Source organism: Diabrotica virgifera, chromosome 6, assembly GCF_917563875.1.
Source record: "Diabrotica virgifera virgifera chromosome 6, PGI_DIABVI_V3a".
NCBI classification, from domain to species: Eukaryota; Metazoa; Arthropoda; class Insecta; order Coleoptera; family Chrysomelidae; genus Diabrotica; species Diabrotica virgifera.
Window position 1 is genome coordinate 180532922 of NC_065448.1, and position 21532 is coordinate 180554453.

The window sequence follows — 21532 nt, forward strand, 5'->3', positions numbered from 1 at the left end:
GATAATCAGCCCAGACTATAATTAATTGTATGTTATTAAAATATTATTTTTATATTATTTCGATGTTATAAATTTAGCAAAAGTGTATTCGAATATGTCAAATGTACCCATTATTGGATACCCCCAGTTTTTGAACATATTCAGTTTTTATTGAAAAAAAAAATTCAATTAAATATCGAAATAGTACAAAAATAATATTTTACTAACATACAATTAATTAACATGTTCTTTTTATCATCCGCAACTTCACGCATATGCTCTTAAATAGACCAATCTTTGATCTTTAATAACTCAAAAAGTATTGATTCATTTTAATAACATATATATATATAACAAATTTTACTTAAAATTTGTCCATCTAACGATTTGTGGGGTTATTTTTAATAAAATAGTTTTCACCCGCGGGAAGGGGTGGTATTCACCACCAGGGTAAAAGTGCAAGTGGCACCAAATCAGTTTTGTTTCTTGAGGTATGCTCTAACGAGTCACCAATTTTCATGCAAATCGATGGAGGTTTAACAAAATAGGAGGTGAAAACCTTTAATGACTGCACTAACTTTCCCCTTCCATTCCTTATTGCTACTTCCTGTATCCACTGAGGTGTCAGCCTGAAAGGGGTCATAATTGTCAATATACAATGGACACATTTCACAGAAAAAACTCTATATTACTTTTGACGATGATTTTTCGGCTCTAGCTCTCCGTCTATAAGAGCACACAGTAGCGATCAACAGGTAGCAACAAACGCGGACCAAGATTGTGAAAGTACTGCGAACTTTCAAACGTGAGGCAACAGTGCGTCGGTAATTCGACACTGACAGTGACGTTTATACTATCAAAACAATAATTTTTATACACATAGGCGCGAAATGTTGTCAAGTCAGTGATGTTCGATTTCTTGTTATAAAATAATCGATTTTTAGTAGTTCCAATGTGACACAAAATCTAGGCACGGGATAAAAAAGTTTATTTGAAGGAAGTGTATTTTTTGTCTTTCTTAACCCATTTAGCGCCAAAGGTGCGAAAACGCACCATTTTTTTGTAGAATTTTTTTTGGCAATTCGTTATTTTTTTTTTAAACCTTTGTATTTTTTAAGCAACCAGAAGATATAAGTGTAACTAAATTTAATTTTGTTTAATTTCCAAACTCATGCTTTCATCATAAAAATATTTTCTAAATGTCCGACATTTTCAATCCTTCGACGCAACTTTATTTTTACTGTAGTAATTTTATCGGCATAACACTTTTGTGGTCAAATAAATTAAAACATTATTTTTTTAACCTATTTGTACACCAATTGCTATAAAAATACAAAAAAAATAATTTCTGAGTCATCAAATCTCGTGTTTGAAAATAATGGTTCGATAACGAACCATTGGCGGAAGTCGACATATAATCCTGTCTGATCAGGAATAAGCTCAAGGTGATGCACAGGCAGTAATTTGTTGGGATATTTCTTTATTATGTGTAAAAACACGTATCCACTATGCTTGCACTCCGAGCTCCTGCAACTGCTCCACATAGTGGACACGTTTGGCGCTCCCGGGCTGTGCAATTGTGCGCACTCTGCCTCGGCGCTCCAATCTGGGGCGGTTTATATGTAAGGGAGCGCATACCGTATCGATTGGAGCAGTTGCAGGGAGCGCGGAGCGCAAGAAGTTCGTGAACATAGTGGATGGTTGGCGCTCTCGGACCATGCAGCAGTGTGCGCTCCGCCTCAACGGTCCAATAGGTGGCGGTTTATATGTAGAGGAGCGCATGCATGTAGATGGGAGCAGTTGCAGGGAGCGCGGAGCGCAAGAGGTTTGTAAACATAGTGAATGGTAGGCACTCCCGGACCGTGCAACAGTGCGCGCTCCGCCTCGGCGTTCCAATTGGTGTCGGTTTATATGTAGAGGAACGCATACCGTATCGATTGGAGCAGTTGCAGGGAGCGCGGAGTGCAAGAGGTTCGTGAACATAGTGGATGGTTGGCGCTCCCGGGCCGTGCAACAGTGCGCCAACGACCACCGTGCGGCAGTGCCTCGGTGGTCCAATATTACGAACATAGTGGATACGTACCTTTAGAAAGACGGGTATTCTGGTATTGTTATAATCTAGGGTGGGGGAGGGGGCGGCTCCATAAGGGAGTTTGTGTAGTGTTGTAGACAGTAGACAATATGTCGATTTGTCGAATTTATGCAACTGGCACAGTGCAAGATACAGGATTGGAAAGTGTAAACTTGAAATATCTAAAATAATTTCTAAAAAGGATAGAGGGCCGTTCGACTTCGTTTTTGACAAAGAAGCTGAAGAAGGTGTAGGCAATGTTCTAACCATATTATTTTTGTTTATGAAAACTTCCAGGTCCATTTACACTCCAAATGTTTTGAGACTTTTCACAACAAATAAAATTGTGTATTTCAATTTTTATATCTCATTTCCGCCAAAGGTTCGAAAACGAACCATTTTGTTATTGTGACACCTGCCATTATCAAAGTGTAAAAAAAATGTTTTACAAATGTTTAAGTTTATTTTACTCTAGTTAATCAAATATATTACATATTATTGCAGTATTTCTTTGCTTGGCGGTTAATGGGTTAATGGCGGTATAGGCTAATTTTTTCAATATTTTATTTAGTTATAGAGTAATTTCCACATACTAACATATTTCTGAAATTGGGCTCTGTACCGACATTCTGTATTATATTACGAATATGTGTGCCATATATCTCGACAAAATATTCAAAATTAGAGCTGCAATCTTGGAACGCGTTTGTTGCTACCTGTTGATCGCTACGGTTTGCTCTAGTGCTAGTTGAGGAACCATTCATAAATTCATTAGGATATTATTTAAAGTTTATAAATGACTCTTGAAAGTATTTTAAGTGAAATTTTTTTTTAATTTCATTTTTCCGGTGAAAATTATTTATACTTTTGAGATTGTAGACTTAATTACTATGATATTTATGCTTAATTATTATGAAAATATCAGGTTCAAAAAAGTCCATTTCTTCAATAGCCGTGTCCAGGACACGGCTTTTCTTCTTCTTCGATGAGGCGAGACTCCTTAGTCTGACATTTGGTCATAAGGTCGCCTTTGTACCGTACTTTGGTTTTTCCTTAAATTTTAATAAAATCTGTGGCCTCAAAAAAGGCCAACAGTTTTCTTATTGTTAGTTTTAGTTTTTTTTTGCTTCAAACCTCAGTTGACCAGTTATTTCCTGTCTTTCGTCACTTAGCACACTGCAATGGCATAGTTTGTGTATGGCAGTGTCTTCTTCCATGTCACACTTTCTGCACGATGCGCGATGGTTCATTCACCTTACCTAGTTTGTGTAGTTGGTTGCTTAAACGGCAATATCCAGTCACCACTTTAGTGATCGTTTTGATACCTCGTTTATTGAGGTTCACTAAACTGTTCGAAAGTTTTTTTTTATCAATATTCCTGATTATTTTTTTAATCCAGATTTGCCCTTGAGAGGCTCTCCATTCCTTTTGATGATTCCTTACCAGTTTTTTCGTAGCATCTTTAATAATGGCACAGGAAGTTTCTGGGCCTTTAAAAGTTTCTCTCGAGCCTTGTTTTTCCAACACATCTGCTCGTTAATTCGTGATTTAAGCTCGTTAAGACGTGATTGTCTTTTGCAGCTTGTTGAGTAGATCTTTGCAGTTTCTCACCAGTTTTGATTTCGCGAGTGAGTCGTTTACTGTTAGCCGCTTGGTTATCTATGTAAGTGTAGATTGTCTTAGCTTTAGGGTCTTCATCAATTATTTCATCAATTCAGGCCACCAAAGCAAAAGCCTGAATCACATTTGTATATTGACCTAGGCTGTGAGATTTATTATAGTTACATGTTTGCCCAAAGACTCCTGATCCAGTACCATGGGTAGTTTTAGATCCATCAGTAAATCAAATTAAGTTCCCATTGTACCAAGATGGTAGAATTAAGTTATACGGTTCAAAATATTCCTGAAAAAGACCCTAAAACCATGGAAAAAAAGTGCGAAGGAATGGGTATACCAGTAAGGAACGAATATCTATATACCCTAAGTTTTGCTGACGACCAAATAGTGATCGCACAAGACGAAGATAACCTCAGTTTTATGATGAGGAAACTGGAACAGGAATATACAAAGAATGGGATGGAAATAAACCTAAAGAAAACTGAATACCTGGAAATAGACCTAAACTGGAAATAGACAAAGGTAAACAAATCAGAGGAACATATGCATAGGTACAAGTAGTACGGTTTTATAATATCAAACAAAGGAACAACTGAGGAAGATATAAAAATAGACTAGGACAAACAATAGACTGCATACCAAAATTGAATCCGATATTGTGGGATAAGAACATCAGCATAAATTCAAAAAGAAGAAAATACAGTATGTCCCTCTAAGTTGTATCCAAATGGAAATCTTTTTTATTATTAATTTTACGAAAAAAAGTTATTCTTCATAAAAATCTCTGCTTGGTCCAAAACCTAAAATTTAACCATCAAATATCAAATTTTTTGAATATTGTTACAACTTCTTTAAAATACTTTATTTAACTTCAATTACAATACAAACTCAATGACAACTATCAACTTTAAATACTCAATTACAACTGAACTGTAAAATGTCAAACACGTATGTTTATATAGATTCCTGACGTTCTGGACGTCACCAGACATTTCTGGGTTATTCCATGACATCCAGAACATTCTCGTACGTGACTACTTCTTCTTTTACGTCAAGGGACTTTTTCAATGTAGGATCAATCTACGGAACTGTATAACACTGCTCCCTCCTTTATAGTTATTCGCCTCGAATAACTGCTCTATCAGGGTCTGGTTGAAGCCAACAGGGTGGATCAGTTCCATGATATGGGGCTAATCTCTCGATATGAACTACCTTGGGTTTACTTCTAGCTGAAAACTGGATGCGGTAGACTAGATCATTTATTTTCTTCAAAACGGTGTACGGGCCTTCCCAGTTGCGTTGAAGTTTCGGACAAAGTCCTTTCTTGCGTGTGGGATTGTATAGCCATACTGGGTCGCCTCTTTCGAAAATTGTCCCAGTAGCATGCATATCGAGCCTGGACTTTGCTCTATCACTTTGGAGCTTCAAACTTTTACGAGCAAATTCGTAGACTTTTTCCAATCTTTCTTTTAAGTTTTCAACGTAGGTCAGGGATGAAGGTTCTACTTCGCAGGGAGGCAATCTTCCGAAAATAAGATCTTGAGGAAGCTTCATTTCTCTTCTGGCGATCATCATCGATGGAGAATAACCAGTTGCTTCATGTTCGGAACTTCTGTAGGCTAACAAGAACAGAGGAATTAGGGTATCCCAATCTTTTTGATTATCAGCAACAAACATTGAAAGATATTGACAAATAGTTCTATTATGTCTTTCGATCATTCCGTCTGATTGGGGATGAAGAGGCGTAGTTCGAGTTTTCTTAATACCCAAGATTTTCATTAATTCTTGCCATAATTCTGATTCAAAATTTCGACCTTGATCAGAATGCAACTCTAAAGGGACTCCATGTCTTGATACGACGTGTGTTATAAATGCTTCTGCTACTGTAGTCGCTTCTTGATTAGGAAGGGGTGCAATTTCAGGCCATTTCGAAAAATAATCCATTGCAACCATTAAGTACTTGTTTCCTCTCTCTGTCAGCGGGAGTGGACCGAGAATATCTACTGCAAGTCGTTCAAAAGGCTCTCCGGAAAGATATTGTGCCATTTTACCACGACTTCTTGTTCTAGGGCCTTTTCTTCCGTTACATACGTTTTCTTACACCATTTTTCTACATCTCGGCGACAATTGATCCAATAAAATCTGTCTCGAACTCTGGCCAGTGTTCTTTTTACTCCAAAATGTCCTCCAGACAGGCTGCTATGAAGGTCTTCCAACACACTTTTAATGTGTGATTTTGGCAGTACCACCTGTTGAACTATACGTACTCCATCGGAACTTTCCCACTTCCGATATAACAAACCGTTCGAAAGATGCAAGGATTCCCATTGAGCCCAGTACGCCTTTATAGTTCGACTGTATTTAGATATTTCCTGCCAAAGAGGTCTTACTCCATTTTTAAGCCAATCTCGTATAACTCTTAAGTCATTATCTTTCTTTTGACTCTTCTTAATGTTTTCCAGAGAAATCTGGTCATTATCTTCTTGCTGTTCAACTGTGGTCATCCGCAGACTAACTTCTTCGGTTACATTCTCTTTTTGTGCTAGCTGGCGTTGGCTTTGAACTTGTAATTCATTTAATGCATTTTGGTATTCTTGAAATTGTTTATTTAACACATTCTTCTCTTTCATCAGTTTTTGACATTCGTTTTCCAGATTGGACTGTGTAGTTTTTGCATTATTTTGAATTACCTTACACTCTTCTTGCAATATTGTCACCTGTTCTCTTAATCTTTCTATTTTATTTTTACTAATCGCTAGTTGTTCCTTCAAATGGCTAACTTCAAATTCCAGTGTATTTTCTTCCTTTCTATGGTCAGTTGTAGGAAATCTGTTTCTTAGTGACCATCTACCACCATTTCTAGTGAGACTTTGCGACAGGCTTCTGGATGTCGAACTAGGCGACCTTCTGATCTCATTCTTGTATTCTTCTTTTCGTGCTTGGGATCGGCTTCTGCAATTGGATTTTAGATGTCCCATTCTTCCGCAGTTAAAACATCTTCTGTTTTCATTTCGAGGTTTTTGTTGGATATTTTGTAGTAAGCTTAATATCTGGGATAAAACTAGTTGTTCATTATCTGTGGTAGTGACTTGCTTATTTTCTGTAAATCTTATTTCTTTTAATTGTGGAAGAGATCTAGAAATATTTTTCGCCGCTTTGTACTCCTGAGCTGAGATTAGTGCTTTATGTAGCGTTTTGTGGTATTGTAATCGCAGAGCCTGTTGCATTTCGATATCATGCAGTCCATCTATGAAAGCCTGTATACCGATTTGTTCCAGAAAATCTCTTGGTGCCTAAGGATATGCCAAATGTAATAATCTTTTAATATCGACTTCAAATTCTTGCAGGCTCTCATTATGTTTTTGATATCGAACTTTCAGCTGACTTTGAAAAACCTGCTTCAGATGTTGCTGGCCATACCTTGTCTCTAAAGCTTGTACGAGAGAGGTATAATTGGGTGTATCCTGGGGAAGAAATTGCAAAACGGTCGCTGCCTGACCTCGAAGCGACACCACCAAGGAAGCTGCCATTTCGTTCTCATTCCAGCCATTTGCTCTAGCTGCAGCTTCGAATTGAAAACGATAAGTTTCCCATGCTGTTTGGCCATCAAATGTCGGTGGTTTTAAGATTTTTCTCGTTCTAACGGTACCTGGATACACTATCGAAGATGAAGGGGCTGTTTGTTCAGAGTCGATATTAGTTACTGAAATATGTGATAATGAAGCTTGGGTATTAATTTTGGTTTGTAACTCAACTATTTGTCTTTCTAAATTAGATTTCAAATCGTTTTGTTGTTGCTCTAAATTAACTAAAGAATTTTGTTGCTGCTGTATTTTATTGACTAAAGAGTTTTGCTTTTCATCTAATGTGTCTCTTCTATTATTAAGTTGGCTTACCTCTAATTGAAAATTTTCATGAATTTGGGTTAAACTATTTATCATTTCTACCTCTGCTTTTCTACACCTCTTCTCCTCTTCTTGTCTAAGCTTCTCCTTCGCCTCCCTACGCTTCTCCTTGTCCTCTTTCTCTTCTTGCCTACGCTTCTCTTCCTCTATATTTTCTTCTTACCTACGTTTCTCTTCATCTGCTTTCATTTGTAAAAACCATTCTGGGGGTCCGGACTTATCCATTTCTTTCTTAAATTCTGTTGATCTCGTATTAACCATTCAAAATGTAGTTATGTCTTCAATCCCACCGCTGTCACCAATGTTACAACTTCTTTAAAATACTTGATTTAACTTCAATTACAATACAAACTCAATGACAACTATCAACTTTAAATACTCAATTACAACTGAACTGTAAAATGTCAAACACGTATGTTTATATAGATTTCTGACGTTCTGGACGTCACCAGACATTTCTGGGTTATTCCATGACATCCAGAACGTTTTCGTACGTGACTACTTCTTCTTTTACGTCAAGGGACTTTTTCAATGTAGGATCAATCTACGGAACTGTATAACAATATTATACGAGGTATGTCAAAAAGTTTGAATTTCACTCAAGAGTAAAGTAGCATTATTTTTCACAATATTGAAAATTGCTATTATGAAAAGTTGTTTGCAATTAAAAACTATATTCTAGTATGCAATTACATCCTTCTAATTGAAAATTTTTTTTTTTAAAAATTTTGGATAACTATCATTTTCAGTTATTTTAATTCAGATAAATCTTTTATTATTAATTTTACGAAAAAAAGTGATTCTTAATAAAAGGGTCTGCCGGGTCTAAAACTTTAAACACAACATCTTATGTTAAATTTTATCAATTTTATACGACGTATATAAAAAAATATGAATTTCGCTCAAGAGTAAAATACGTTAATTTTTCACAATAGCAAAAATTGTTATTATGAAAAGTTATTTAGAATTAAAAACTATGTTTCATTATGTAATTAAATCCTTTTAATTGAAATATTCTGAACTATAAAGGTACTTTACTTTTGATCTAAATATATCTTTTTTGACATACCTCGTATAAAATTGATAAAACATTCATATAAGATAGTTGTATTTTAGGTTTTAGACTATCCAGAACTTTTTATTAAGAATCACTTTTTTTCGTAAAATTAATAATAAAAGAGTTATCAGAATTGAAATAACTGAAAATAATGGTAGTTATCCATAACTTTTCAAAAAAAAATTTTTTCAATTAGAAGGATGTAATTGCATATTAGAATATAGTTTTTAATTCCAAACAACTTTTCATAATAGCAATTTTCAATATTGTGAAAAATGAAGCTACTTTACTCTTGAGTGAAATTCAAACTGTTTGACATACCTCTTATAATATTCAAAAAAATTGATATTTGATGGTTAAATCTTAGGTTTTGGACCATGCAGAGCTTTTTATAAAGAATAACTTTTTCTGTAAAATTAATAATAAAAAAGTTTTCCATATGGATACAACTTACAGGGACATACTGTATATACCATGACAAGAAGCATCCTCATTTATGGGTGTGAAAATTGGACAATAAATAAGAAAACCAGAAACAAAATAAGAGCAAAAGAGATGAAATTCTTAAGGAACATGGCATTCCATACTTGGCTTCTTTCTACGCTGTCATATGCCTGTCGAAAGTCTATGAAGAGATTGTGTATGGGTCTGTTATACTCCCATCCCTTTTCTAGAAGCTGTATCAGCGTGAATAGTTGATCTATTGTGGATCTGTTTGCCCTAAAAACTGGCTTGATATTCTCCTAGGACATTTTCAGCATAAGGGGTTAGTCTACTAAGAATGATGTTTGAGAGAATTTCATATGCCGTGTTTAAGAGTGAAATTCCTCTGTAATTCGCACATTTATTTTTGTCCCCTTTTTTGTGGATGGGCACTGTGATGTTTTCCTTCCATCTTGCTGCCTTTCTTCTTACCACATCTGTGTTATTAATTGGTGGACTTGGCGATGTAGCGTTTCTCCACCATATTTCAGAAATTCTGCTGGTATCTCGTCCATACCCGGCGCTTTGTGATTTTTCAGCTTATTTAAGGCCTTTCGGGTTTCTTCCAAAGAGGGATTTTCGACTGGCATGTCTGCTGTTATATAGATCTCTTCTTTGTGCTGTTCTTCCTGTATGATATTTAGAAGGTCCCTGAAATACTCTTTCCATTCTTCTGTTAGTTCTTTATCGACGATTATCATATGGTCTTGATTGTCTCTCAGTGTATGGATAGAATTGGTTCTATGTCCTCTTTTATCTGTGGAGATTGCTTTATAGAATTCTCTGGAGCCTGGTTTGGGTCGGTATCTCTCCATAGCTTCATATTTTTGTTGTTCATAGTTTCTTTTCTTTGTGCGTATCATTTTTCTCGTTTCTTTTCGGCAGTCATCAGTATTCCTTTTTACTTTTGTCTGTTTGTAGTTGTATCCATGTCTTCCTTACTGTTTGTCTTTTTTCCAGCTGTTTCCGACATTCATCGTCATACCAGGTTTTTGCTCTCTTCTACCTACTCCTTCCAAAGATCTTGTCGGCTGTCTTGGTTATTATTTCGGCAGTCGTCTCCCACAGCTCTTCCATATCATTGTAAACTGTTTCAGAGTTCAAGGTTTGTTCAAGTTGTTCTGTATATTTTTGATGTTTCTCTGTGTTCTGCATTTCGCCCATGTTCCATTGTGGGTTCATTGTATTTGTGGCTACATATTTAAATTACTGACTGAATTTGGGGTGGCTTCAAACCTATAGTGGTGATTAATTCAATTTTTAAAAAAAATATAGTGCTGCTCATGATTTTATACCAGAACTAAATATAGATTCCAAATTTTCTATTCCTGATTGGTTTTGGGGTAGTTTCAATCCTTTACGGTTTGATTTGTTCCCTTTTTCTGAAAAATATAGTGAAATACATTTTTAAGGCGAAACTAGATAAAGATTCAGAATTTTCTATGATTGACTGGATTCAGGGTGGTTTTAACCCTAAAGGTGTTGATTAAATTGAATTAAAACTAAATAAAATTAAATATAATTAAATTCAATTAAATAACAAAAAAATTGGATAAACAAAAATTTCACAAAATTAGTCAAGTTAAATAAAATTAAATAAAATTCATTAAAAATAAATAAAATTAGATAAAATTAAATAAATATATATAAAATTAAATATAATAAAAAAAATTAAATGAAATGAAATAAAAATATATGAAATTAAACAAAATTAAATAAAATTAAATGAGATTAAATAAAATAAAATAAATTAAAAAAAAGTACATAATATTGAATATAACTGAATAAAATTAATTATGTAAATTAAATAAAACTGTAGAAAATCAAATAAAATTAAAAACAAAGCTAAATTAAACTAAAATTAAGTATTAACTTACTTTGTTACCTGTTGCTGAGATCCCATACTGAGATATCGTTGAACAAAACTTTGCTGGCAACCAAGAATAGAAAGTGACATAAATAAGTTTCCAAATACTGCGGAAATTGTTGTAACACGTACTGTTGGGTCCGGATCAAAACTGAAACCAAATTTAAATTAATTTATTAACGAGGAACATAACAGATTTAAAAATTTAAAGGATTTCTTAAGTCGGAAACAAATTCTAATCTTCACCTTTACACCATCCTTCTATAAATTAGAAGGAAAAGGCGCGATAAATGAATAGACATGAATTTTGATTCCTAGTAGGTAATCAATTCCTTAGTAAGAACGAAGGTAAATAAAGACAGTTAAGATTAATTTCGTTTCTAAGACCACTAGACCAGTCATCAGCGGTAAATAACTCTAAAACCGTGGACTTTTGAGAATCAACACCGATTTTAATGAAAATTTGGATTTAAGCTCGGTTGACCCTCTGGGGGTGAAAACAATCCCATCTAGGGGATGAAATTGTTTTCAATCAAAATAACTACGCATCTCGGCAGATCGATCAAGTCTAAGTAAATTTTGTTGTATGGCATTTTTTTGAGAAGTTGATACTTTCCAAGTTATTAGCGATTGAAGCTATGTATTTTTCATTAAAAAAACCCACGTTTTATAACCTTTTTCATGAATAACTTATTAATGTTATAGAAAAAATCAGTAAGACCAAAATTGTAGCTAATGAAAAAACAAAGAGATTCGCGTCCGAGAGACCTATGTAAACCCAATAACGACTGAGTTATTGCTCATGAAAGGAGGGTTATTTTCGAAGAACCTCGAAATGGAAAACCTTCAACCTCAAATAACTCGAATTTAGTGCAATTTTTTTTGGGAAAATATAAGAGATATCGTTTAAAGCTCATTAAAAAACCTTTCAAATGAGCTCTGATAAAAGTTTCTGGCATAAAAATAGACTGACTTATGACGAAAAAAAGTCGTCTTCTTTTCTCCCTTTTTTTTTAATGTAACAACTAAACCCTCGTCATTACAATCCTAAGAGAAATGAGTAATAGCTTTTCAGTTAATATTAACTTTATTTGGGTATAATTGATACGATCCATGTAGCTTGACTGGTTTTGATTGCTAAGTTTAGAAAAAATAGTTAATTAAATCGAAAATGACATTTTTATAATTAAAAAAAGGGCATCTTTCTTAAATAAAGAAAAAATTATTCATGTTACAAGAACAAAAATAAAATTAAAATTTTCAGTAAAAAAAGTCCTATAATTAAGGTTTGAAACATTTTTTATATTATAAATACTTTTAGATTTATTTAAGAAAAATAAACTTTTTTTTATTATAAAAACGTCATTTTCGATTTAATCAACTATTTTTTTTAAACTAAAGAATTCTAAACCGGTAAAATCACATAGATCGTATCAATTATACCTATGGGCCATTCCACGAACATACGCCTGTTTTGGATTACTTCGACAACGAATATTTTACTGTGCAACATAAGAAGTACGAAAGTAAATGGCGCTAATAATTATTCCAATGAACAACAATGTAATTTGCAATTTACTTTCGTTCTTCTTATTTTGCACAGTAAAATATTCGTTGTCGAAGTAATCCAAAACAGGCGTATGTTCGTGGAATAGGGTATAATTTAAGTTAATTTTACGTGGGAAGCTATAGACCAGTAAGGATCTGCGAAAAAACGTCTATTTTTGGATGTGAGAGGTGGAATTCGGATTTTTGCAGATAAAGTTAGGTGACACCTTCAGTAATAATAATTGACTTATGCTCCTTCTCAAATATGTCCGGAACAATAATAAAAAAATTAAAATATTTAAAAATTTCGAAAAACATCGATTTTTTTCTGCTTTCTTTGCTTATAACTTTAAAACGATTCGTTTTGGAACAAAGTCGTAGAGAAATAAAATAATTGAATTTTGTATGATATACGACTGGTAAAAAATGTCTTAAGGTATTACCTTTTCTGCAATATAGCAATAAATACAAAATAAGGGGGCAAAATAAGTCTGTTGTTATTCAATATTTTTTAACCACTTTGATGGTACTTAGAATCTTAGTAATTCGCTTAGGAAATTCTTTGTAATATACTTAAATCGTGTACCAAATTTCATTAAAATCGACCTAATACATTTTGCATAATAAATTTGCAATCTAAATGTTTTTAAAAAAGTTCAAATTTTTTAAAATCTTTCTGAACAAAAAGCAGACCTTTTAAAAGTTGGCTAATTTTTTTACATATAAAGAGGTGCTCTATCTATCTAGTACACTTTACAGAATTAAAATCGGATTATTTAAGGGGACTCAGCAATGTTTTAAATTTATAAACAATTTTTTGTCTTATAAACAAATAGCTTGGTTTAATAATAAAAAAATTAATTTTTAGCAATGCAGATAATTAAAACCGGTATAGTTTGACTTAAACTTTAAAACGCTGTCAGCATAATTGCTATTTTATTTTTTAATCAAACGTTATTCGCGTTCAAAAATTGCAATTTCTCGATTTTTTGAAAGTTCCACCGCGTTTATCTCGAAAACTATGCATCCTACGAAAAAACTTGTAAGAACATTTTTTGCTTAGAATTACCCAATAAATACAAAAAAATGTTTTATTTTGCAAAAAATCGATGTTAATAATTCCTCAAGTTCTTTGTTTATAACAATCTTACCGACATCCGGATCAACTGTTAGCCAAAAAATTCATGTTATACGGGTCAAAATACATAAAAAAACTTGGGTAAGTCCAACTAAATAAAGGAGCCCGTAGCACCCCCTCCTGAACACAGCACTAATTTGTTTATAAGCCAAAAAAATTGTTTAAAACATTGCTGAGGCTGCTTAAATAATCAGATTTCAATTCTGTAAAGTGCAATAGATAGGTGAAGTTCTTATTTATATGTAAAAAAATTGACAAATCTTTGTATGTTCTAGTATTTGTTGTGCAAGATTTTAAAAAATTTTAATTTTTAAAAAAAAAGTTTATATTGCAAAATTATTATGCAAAATCTAGTAAGTGAATTTTAATGAAACTTGGAGTACGGTTTTAGAATATTACAAAAATTTTCTAAGCGAATTAGGAAGGTTACAATTGTAACTTAAGTGATGGAAAATCATTGAATAAAGACAGGCTTGTTTTGCCCCCTTATTTTATATTTATTGCTATTTTGCAGCAAGGGTGATAAATTAAGACATTTTTAACCAATCGCATCTGATAGAAAATTTAATTATCATTGTTTTATTCCTATACCACTTTGCTCTAAAGTGAATAGTTTTTAAGTTATAAGCAAACAAAGTAGAAAAAAAAAACGAAATTTTTTGCAATTTTGAAATATTTTATTTTTTTTTTATTAATGTTCCGGGAATATTTGAGAAGGAGCATAATTTAATTATTATTAACGAAGTTATCACCTAACTTTATCCGCAAAAATCTGAATGCCACCCCTCACATCCACCTAAAAACAGATCCTTACTTGTCTACTATTGATTTGTATTAGGATTGTAATGGCGAGAGTTTAATAATTAAACTAAAAGGGGTACTTCCCTGGGTTGGATGTATACCTTATAGTTAAACAAACTGGAACATGAAGTAAAACCACTTCTACGTAAAAGGTATATTTACTAAAATTTTTTAAAATCCCAATGGATTGAATAAAATGTGTTCATCAGAACGTTTTCGAACCTATCGGTCCATCATCAGTGAATTTGAAATACTTGCAAAATAGCCCCAGAACCAAACAATGGTTGTGATTATAAATCAATCTACATTGTGTTATAATAATATTGTAAAAGCTAAACGCCGATGTTCAAAGATATAACCTCTGGGAACATGGTGATGCTCTACCCGAGGACCCAATCAACCATCTTAGGTCAACGATGACTACCAAAAAATCATACTTTTACTTTTAGTTTACATACAAACACTTTTTGGTAGTCATCGTTGACCTAAGATGGTTGATTGGGTCCTCGGGTAGAGCATCACCATGTTCCCAGAGGTTATATCTTTGAACATCGGCGTTTAGCCTTTACATTATTATTATTAACACAATGTAGATTGATTTATAATCACAACCATTGTTTGGTTCTGGGGCTATTTTGCAAGTATTTCAAATTCATTGATGATGGACCGATAGGTTCGAAAACGTTCTGATGAACACATTTTATTCAATCCATTGGGATTTTTAAAAATTTTAGTAAATATACCTTTTACATAGAAGTGGTTTTACTTCATGTTCCAGTTAGTTTAAAATTGTTATATTTAAAAAAAAGGCAGGGTGCGATTTTATTTTCGTCATTAAAATCAGTCAGTTCTTATGTAAAATATTTTTATCACAGCTCATTTGAAAGTTTTTTTTTAACTTTAAAAGATATCTCTTAAGTGTTCCCAAAAAATTGCACCACATTCGAGTTCATTGAGGTTGAAGGTTCTCCATTTCTAGGTTCTTCGAAAATAACCATCCTTTCATGAGCAATACCTCAGTCGTTATCGGGTTTCCATAGGTCATTCGGACGCGAATCTCTTCGTTTTTTTATTAACTAGAATTCTGTTTTTGTATAAAATTATTAATGCTTAAGTTATTCATGAAAAACGATTATAAAAAGTGAGTTTTTTCAATGAAAAATGCATAGTTTAAATTGCTAAAACTTGTAAAGTATCAGCTTTTAAAAAAAAAGGTATGAAACAAAATTTACTCAAAATTGGCCAGTCTAAAAACTTCCATAGTTTTTTTGATTAAAAAAATTTTCTTTCCCTAGATGGGGTTGTTTTCACCCCCAGGGGAGAAGCCCGCTTCGGCGTATGATAGGTTTTGACAAAGGTTATAAATACTACCTGAATCCAAATTTTCAAGCAAATCGACCCTGATTTTCAATATTTACGAGAAAATGGCTGTTGATTGAACTACACCACCATCTGTTTATGTACTATGTACATTTAGATCTCTTGATATCTTCAAAACAGCTCCTGGTAAACCCAAACTGATCTCAATGAAATACATCATGTAGGGTTTATTATAAATATTACAGGGTGAAATTTTTAAATTATACATTTGGAAACCACACATGGGATAAAACTGTTTTTGTGTTTAATTTAAAAAATTATAAAAGCGCTATATACTCACTTAAAGAATTCCAGTCTGCCGTCCATTTTGTTTATTTCAATCACCCGTCCAATTCCACCGGCTTCTAGAGCACCACATATTATTATAGCTACACTTACGAGGATAGTTATCACACTTTGTAATGCATCCACCCAAATAGCAGCCTTTAGACCACCCTGGAAATGATGTTTGAATAAAAATTTTATACGAATAGGAGACAGACCAAACGATATGTCAAAACATTAATTAACATAATAATTTGATGGTAAAATTATCACAAGAGTTTCGCAAATCATTAAGTGATCTATATTATTCATTTAAGGAACTCTCTCTTCAATCATTCTCTCCCTCACAACATTTCGAAAGCCTCAAGGCGATTTAGGTCGATTTTATTCACAGTCCAGGACTCGACACCATAAAGTAAGACCGAGAACACGTAGCAGTAGGCGGATTCTCAATGCCATAATTTTAGGTCTCTATTACATAACACATTGGACATCGTTCTAGAAGCGGCTCCGGCATGCTCTATTCTAGATCTAATTTCGCCGTGACTTTCTGCGTTACAATTTAATTGCTGTCCAAGGTAAACGATTTTATCAACTTGCTTAAGTTTGGTATTATTTACATATATAGACGGTTTTATAATATGCTGTTGTTTACTTATTATGAGTATTTTGGTTTTCCGTATGTTCAGATCCAGACCTGCCTACCTACAACCCTCAACGACACTATCGAGTAGTGTTTGCAGATCTTCTTGACTAGAAGCTAGGAGTACTGTATCGTCCGCATATCGCAAATTATTGATGACTTCACCGTTCACACTTATTCCTTCTTCTTTTTCAGAAAGTGCATTTCTGAAAATTCTTTCGGAGTAAACGTTAAAAAGCAGGGGTGACAAGAGGCATCCCTGCCGTACTCATCTTTTAATATTAAGAGCCTGTGATTCCACACCATCTACTAAAACTGATGTAGTTTGATTCCAGTACAAATTTGCAATTATTCGTACGTCTCTGCCATCCAAGCCAATGTCTTTTAGAGCTTCGATCAATAAAGAGTGCTTAACACGATCAAACGCCTTTTAGAAGTCAATAAAACAACAGTGTATATCTACAGATGTATCTCGACATATTTGAGCAAGTACGTTCATCCCAAACGATGCCTCTCTCGTTCCAAACCCGCTACGGAAACCGAACTGTGTGTCACTTAGGTACTGGCATTTATTGTAGATACGACCAAATGTATTGCCTTCAGAAAAATTTTCAATAAATGGTTAAACAAACTGATGGTTCTATAATCAGCACAGGTTTTTGCTGTTGTCCTCTTATCTCTCTCTCCTGTCGTTTCCCCATTACTGAGGATCGTGATTTCTTCCAATATTCCTAACAATGTTTCTCCATTGGTCTCTATCTTCAGCTGCTCTAAGAGCTTCGCAGAATGAGTTTCCAGCTGAATGCTTTATTTGGTCAGACCATCTAGTTGGTGATCGTCCTCTTGATCTTCTCCACGGAACGTTTCCAGAAACAATTAATCTCTCCAAACTGTCGTCACCTCTGCGAACCACGTGACCAAAGAATTGCAGAATTCGTTGCAGACATATTGTGGACAGCCTTTTTTTAATATTGAGTTGGTTTAGAATGAAAAAGTTTGTCCTATGAGCTGTCCAAGGTATGCGCAGCATTCTCCAGCACCACATCTCAAAGGCATCAATTTTTTGGCGCTCGCATGCGCGAAGAGTCCAAGTCTCTGCTCCGTATAGAAATATTGAGAATACAAGGGCATTTACCAGTCTCAAATTGATATTTTTAAAGATAGATCTGTCTTTCCAAACTTTAGTTAGGCGACTCATCGCATTTTTTGCCGTACCAATACGTCTCCGAACTTCTGTTTCACAGTTACCATCGTTAGTTATACTAGACCCGAGATAGACAAAGGTGTTTACTATCTGGTATTCGTATAATATGTTAGTGAGTTGAATAGTGTCAAATCTGTCGACCACCATTATTTTTGTCTTAGCTTTATTGATTTTCAGACCAACTTTGTCTTCTTATGTGGAGCTATAAACTATGAATTGGACCAATCATTGTCCGCTGGTACAAATGGTATTGAAAAACGAGGTTATAGCCTCTAAAACATTGCAATCATTTATAAACTTATATATTTCAAATGGAATTTCATCAGGACCTGTCGCTTTAAGCCCACTAATAACACATAAGAGTCAAATTAATGTTAAAATGAATTTTACTGTGTAATTACGATGTGATGTATTTTCCTTACCAGTATATTAAAAACCATGCTAATTGCTCCTATACCACAAATTGACACCCAGTAAGGAAGTCCACAAACCGCTTTTAAAGCGACGCATGGTGTAAACACAGTGACTCCTTGCAATAAAAACTGTCTTAATATAAAAGTTCCTGAGGCCAAACACCTCACCAACCGCGATTTAAACCGCAAGTCCAAATATTGGTAAACTGAAGTTATACCCAAATTGAAATACATGGGTACGAATACGAAACACACTATTGGGTACGCTAGGAGGGTTCCGTATAAAGATTCCCACATGGTGGCTCCTCTGTAAAATAGTTCTGCGGGATAACCTAAAAAATATCAATAGCGATTTAGTTTTTAACTCCTTATGGCAAATAAAAATTAGCATGTTTAGTTCATAAAATAATAGGATTCTAAGAAGAAAAAGTTTTCACCCTAATGGCGTATAAAACAACATAATGCTATTCTACACCCCACCAGAATGAAAACAATGGGAACCTTCTCTGGTTACACCTCCGAGGCTTCTACAATATGTAAGCCATACGGATGCTGAGACTAAGGAAGATGGGGGAATTCTACAATTTGCAATTCACGTCCCATCTGCTCAGCGCGGTAAAGTTCCAACGAGAATGGTTCTCTTCGTACTCCAAACAGAGTAAATGTAAATCAAAAATGAATAACCATTTTCAATTTCGTTGCAAAACGAAAATACAGCCGAACCATATTCTGATTGGACTAGAATATGGTTCGGCTGTAATTTCGTTTTGCAACGAAATTGAAAATGGTTATTCATTTTTGATTTACATTTACTCTGATTGGAGTACGAAGGGAACCATTCTCGTTGGAACTTTACCGCGCTGAGCAGATGGGACGTGAATTGCAAATTGTAGAATTCCCTTATCTTCCTTAGTCTCAGCATCCGCATGGCTTGCATACTGTAGAAGCCTCGGAGGTGTAACCAGAGAAGGTTCCCATTGTTTTCATTCTGGTGGGGTGTAGAATAGCATTATGTTGTTTTATACGCCATTAGAGTGAAAACTTTTTCTTGTTGTAGCAGTTGCCGCTAAGGCATCTATACCATTTCGTTCGTTGCAATCCGGGACTGCAGGCTGGGGTTTGTTTTGGTTGGATCAGGGAGAGCAGCATATGTGCCTCCCGATGAGAGACTAATAAGTTTCGAAACCGGTAGAGGTGCTTGCTGCACTCTCTGATTGGACTAGAATATGGTTCGGCTGTATTTTCGTTTTGCAACGAAATTGAAAATGGTTATTCATTTTTGATTTACATTTACTCTGATTGGAGTACGAAGGGAACCATTCTCGTTGGAACTTTACCGCGCTGAGCAGATGGGACGTGAATTGCAAATTGTAGAATTCCCTCATCTTCCTTAGTCTCAGCATCCGTATGGCTTGCATATTGTAGAAGCCTCGGAGGTGTAACCAGAGAAGGTTCCCATTGTTTTCATTCTGGTGGGGTGTAGATTAGCATTATGTTGTTTTATACGCCATTAGAGTGAAAACTTTTTCTTGTTGTAGCAGTTGCCGCTAGGGCATCTATACCATTTAGTTCGTTGCAATCCGGGATGCACGCTGGGGTTTGTTTTGGTTGGATCAGGGAGAGCAGCATATGTACCTCCTGATGAGAGACTAATAAGTTTCGAAACTGGTAGAGGTGCTTGCTGCACTCTCTGATTTTACTAGAATATGGTTCGGCTGTATTTTCGTTTTGAAACGAAATTGAAAATGGTTATTCATTTTTAATAGGATTCTATTTGTAACCACGCGCCTCTAGCCCGGCATTTACCTGCTCACCAGCAGTTACCGAACGCGAATCTAAGGCCCGGCGCAAATTGAAACTAAACGAAACCACCTGCGCCGGCGGGACGGGTGACCCGTGCATTTATTTTTCTAGCGCACCGCATATTGAACCTAACCCGACCCAACCATTGGCTGTCGCCGTCGCGAATAGAGACGGGCTAAATCAGTGCGGACGTGTAACGGTTACTTTTGATACCGGTTCTCAGTGGTACTGAGTACAAATACTGATTACAAAATACTTATGTATCTGATCCTTGTACTGAATTGAGTAGGCAACTTTAAATCGGTATTTCCGTACTTGTAACTCGTAACGGTTTAAAAATATCTTACACGTCCCTAGTAGTCGTAGCGGTATGTCTTTTGAAAACATCGAATTTGATCATAAGCAGGTGCATAAAACTGTAGGTCCAGACGAAATACCTGCAGAATTACTGAAATGTCTAGATGATGAAACTCTACCTGTACTACTGGATCTGTTTAATGAAGTATATAAAACCGGAAAAATACCTCAGGAATGGTTGGTGTCCACCTTTGTAACAATACCTAAAACAATTTATGCCAAAGATTGTTCAGACTATAGGACAGTATCACTAATAAGCCATACCCTCAAAATATTTCTAAAGGTAGATTATTTCTATGGGATTATTTCATGGAAGATTATACAGAAAGCTAGAAAATGATATGGATGATACCCAATTTGGATTCCGCAAAGGACTTGGAACAAGAGAGGCATTGTTTGCATTTAATGTCCTCTCTCAAAGATGCTTAGATATGAACCTGGATATTCATTCCTGTTTCATCGACTTCGAAAAAGCGTTCGACAGAGTCCGACATGAAAAACTAATAGAATTATTGAAAAACAGAGATATAGACAGACGAGACTTACGAATTATCATCAATCTGTATTGGAATCAAAAGGCCAATATAAAGATAGACGAACAAGAGTCCGAGAATATTGATATAAAGAGAGGGGTAAGACAGGGTTGTGTACTGTCGCCGCTACTGTTTAACGTGTACAGTGAAACCATATTTCAGGAAGCGATAGCGGAACTAAGTGATGGAATCTCTATAAACGGAAGAACAGTAAATAACATAAGATTCGCTGATGACACCGTTATAATGGCAGACACCCTTGAGTCGCTACAAGAATTGTTAAATAGAATTAACGATTATTGCATTCGATATGGACTCAAAATAAACAAGAAAAAAAACTAAATTTATGATTGTCTCAAAAACACAACATGGAAATGAAAGGTTAATACTAGAGCAAACCCAAATAGGAAAAGTAAAGACATACAAATATCTGGGAACCTGGGTTGATGACAAAAATGACCAAAGCAAA

The 21532-nt window shown here is 34.7% G+C and overlaps 1 protein-coding gene across 4 annotated transcripts in view; it reads right to left on the reverse strand.

The window, feature by feature from the left end:
* LOC114338973 (sodium-coupled monocarboxylate transporter 1-like) overlaps positions 1-21532 on the reverse strand; it is a 179808-nt gene that overhangs the window by 63320 nt on the left and 94956 nt on the right. For all 4 annotated transcript variants that reach the window (XM_028289597.2, XM_028289596.2, XM_028289599.2 and 1 more), the window contains exons 3-5: positions 18380-18702; positions 16127-16281; positions 10990-11130 (exon numbers count right to left, since the gene is read on the reverse strand). In XM_028289597.2, the coding sequence (XP_028145398.1) occupies positions 10990-11130; positions 16127-16281; positions 18380-18702 (619 nt within the window). The remainder of the gene's footprint in view (positions 1-10989; positions 11131-16126; positions 16282-18379; positions 18703-21532) is intronic.